Below are 2,948 nucleotides of genomic sequence, written 5' to 3'. Positions count from 1 at the left end.
ATATATATATATATATATATATATCCTAAGCCATATCAGAATCCGAATCAGAAATACTTTATTGATCCCCGAAGGGAAACACTGTGTTGCAGTTGCACAAATAGTATAAAACCAGAGTAGAAATATAACTAAAGAAATATAAGGAGTGTGGATATGTACGGTATTTACATAGTTAAAGGAATATTATGATACAGTATTTACATAACATAATTAAGAAGTTGCAATGGTGAAAAGTAATACTACTACTACTACTACTACTACTACTATTATTACTACTACTACTAATAATAATAGTAGCAGTTGAGTATTGCACACATTTCAGGCCAGTGTTATTGCAAAACAGATAATATTGTCCAGTGTGTGTGTGTCAGACACTTGGAGGGCAGAGTTCTAAAGTTTGATGGCCACAGGCAGGAATGACTTCCTGTGGCGCTCTGTGGTGCATTTTGGGAGAACGAGTCTATCACTAAAAGTGCTCCTGTGAATGAGCAGTCTTTGTCAAAATGGTTGATGTCAGGAGCCAAATGTTGGTTAAAAACATGCTGAGAGTGTCTGGGACACCTGTTTAGGGATACTGGAGTGTGTAAGAAAAAAAACAAAAGAAACAACACTATACTGATCATTGTAGGGCTGCAACTAACGGTTATTTTATTTATCAATTCATCTGCTGATAAGTTTCTCTTTAAATTTTAGTTAGTCTTTAAATTGTCAGAAAGGGAAAATATTGACTAATTGTTGCAGCTCTAAATCATTTCAATCGTGTTCTTAACCGAACAAAAAATATAAAATATACACATCAAATTAGTTGTTGTCTTATAACTATTTTGATTATTTTTCTGTAAAAAGGGTTGGCTCTTTATTGATTTCAGCTGACATTATCTCTGCTTCCTCATGCCGCTGCAGACGTATTGTGTTGCAATGCAGGTGTTACAAGTTTTGGTTCCCTGTTTTGCAATCAGGAGGATACATTTGTATGCCAGGGAAGAGACTTCTGGAATAGTTGGAGGAATCTAACATTTCTAGTGGTTTGTGTTGGTTTATGTAATTCATAGTGTCTTATTGTAAGGCTACTTAAGTTAAGAGTGACACATGTTGTTCCTTCATGTTTTTAACATGCTTGAATTAATCTGTAGTGGGCTGAGAAAATAAAGACACTGGTTCACAAAGCTTCATTTGGCCATCACTAATTACCATACCATACCATACATTAGTTCTTTACATTACATGACATGTAGCTGACGCTTTTTTCTAAAGCGACTTACAATTGCTTTACATGTCAGAGGTGGTGCCTCTGAAGTAACTAGGGGTGAAGTGTCATGCTCAGGGACACCTTAGTTGACGTATCACAGGGTGAATCGTACCCAGGTCTCCGACACCAAAGGCATGTGTCAGATCCACTGCTCCGTCACAACTTTTGATAAAGACCTAGACGTCTGGGTATATCAGACCTGTTGTAAATGACAAATAAGCATACACAATAGGTCACGATAAATGCTAGAACTGAAAATATGCAGTGGCTTCCCTGACCAGTTTGTCCCGTGTGTTCTGCCAGTTCACGCTGGGGGTGACGGAGGAGCAGCAGGACATGATCCCACCCACCACCAAATCCCTTCGACAGCGCCGTTGTGGCCACTGTCTGCTGCAGGTACCCTTCCCACCATATCTCCCCGCTGCCATGTGGCATGTGTTGTTCTTTCAAGATTCAATTCAATTCAATTTCATTTATAATGTGAAATCATAACAGAAGTTATCTCTGGACACCTGACAGATATATTAGGTATAGACCACACTCAATCATTTACAGATCAACAACAAATCATCCCCCAGGAGCAAGCATTTATTGTGATGAGAACACTTTCATACAGAGGCAGAAAGAGTGTCAAAGTCCGTTTTTAACTTTCTTTTTGGTCAATTTCTATGATTGATTTCATACTTTCCTCTTGTATTTGAGTGTGAAGGTTCAGTCTTGACTTAGAAAACATTAGATCGACTGAACAAAACATGAAACCCAAGGGCCAAATACTAGCTTTTTCAGGGGCTTTCAGGACCCATGGCATGAAAATTTCACTTTATGAGTTTTTTTTTAAACATTAATATGAGTCCCCCCCAGCCTGCCTATGGCCCCCCAGTGGCTATAAAGGGCGATAGGTGTTAAACGAGCCTTGGGTTTCCTGCTCTGCCTTTGAGAAAATGAAAGCTCAGATGGGCCAATCTGGAATCTTGCCCTTTATGAGGTCATAAGGGGTAAGGTTGACATCATGGCTTTCAAATGAGCAAAGTGGCAGATGTTCAAGGCCACACCTCCAGCCTTTATTCATGTGTTTGAAATGAAATGACAACGTAAGTGATAAAAGGAAGATCTGGAGGTGACTGTCAGATGAAGTAAAGGACCTTGCGTTAAAGGGTAATTTAGTTTTTTTCCAAGCATTGGTGACTAATGTGAACAAAGATCATTAATTAGCGAGACAACTGTAACAAAAACCAGACTCCATTTAAATAAACACCACTTTTTGTGAACGTAAATTGAAGGTGTATAATTGCCCAATAATTATAATTATGGCTTGTATGGCTCTCTCGACTCTCAGCGGTCTCGCTTAACCCTTGTGTTGTCCTCCCGGGTCAAAAAGATGAACACTTTTTTTTTTCTTTTTTTTAACCCTTTTTCAACACTTGACATTTTCAATGCATTATTTTTTATTTATTTCACTAACACCACTAGTTTTACACTACTTTTTGGAATCCAGGGTTAATAACCGTCATTTGTATAGAATTATACCTAATATTCGAGTTAATAAAGCAGAAATTATAAATTATTTTAACTAATAGTTAAGATCAGAGGAACGTATGTTGAGTACATGAGTTACTGATTTGAAACCATTTCAATTTTCACCCGAAATTCAATGGAAGTGATCAATTGTATTTGCAAAGAGCGTTGCATGGAATCCATC

The 2,948-nt window shown here is 37.8% G+C and overlaps 1 protein-coding gene across 1 annotated transcript in view; it reads left to right on the top strand.

Moving 5' to 3' along the window:
• zdhhc12b (zDHHC palmitoyltransferase 12b) overlaps positions 1–2,948 on the top strand; it is a 7,178-nt gene that overhangs the window by 865 nt on the left and 3,365 nt on the right. Inside the window, exon 3 of the mRNA XM_032539433.1 lies at positions 1,553–1,645. Coding sequence (XP_032395324.1) covers positions 1,553–1,645 — 93 coding nt within the window. The remainder of the gene's footprint in view (positions 1–1,552; positions 1,646–2,948) is intronic.

This window comes from Etheostoma spectabile, chromosome 16 (genome assembly GCF_008692095.1).
Source record: "Etheostoma spectabile isolate EspeVRDwgs_2016 chromosome 16, UIUC_Espe_1.0, whole genome shotgun sequence".
Taxonomy (NCBI): Eukaryota; Metazoa; Chordata; class Actinopteri; order Perciformes; family Percidae; genus Etheostoma; species Etheostoma spectabile.
This window is presented reverse-complemented; position numbering and strand designations above follow the sequence as displayed.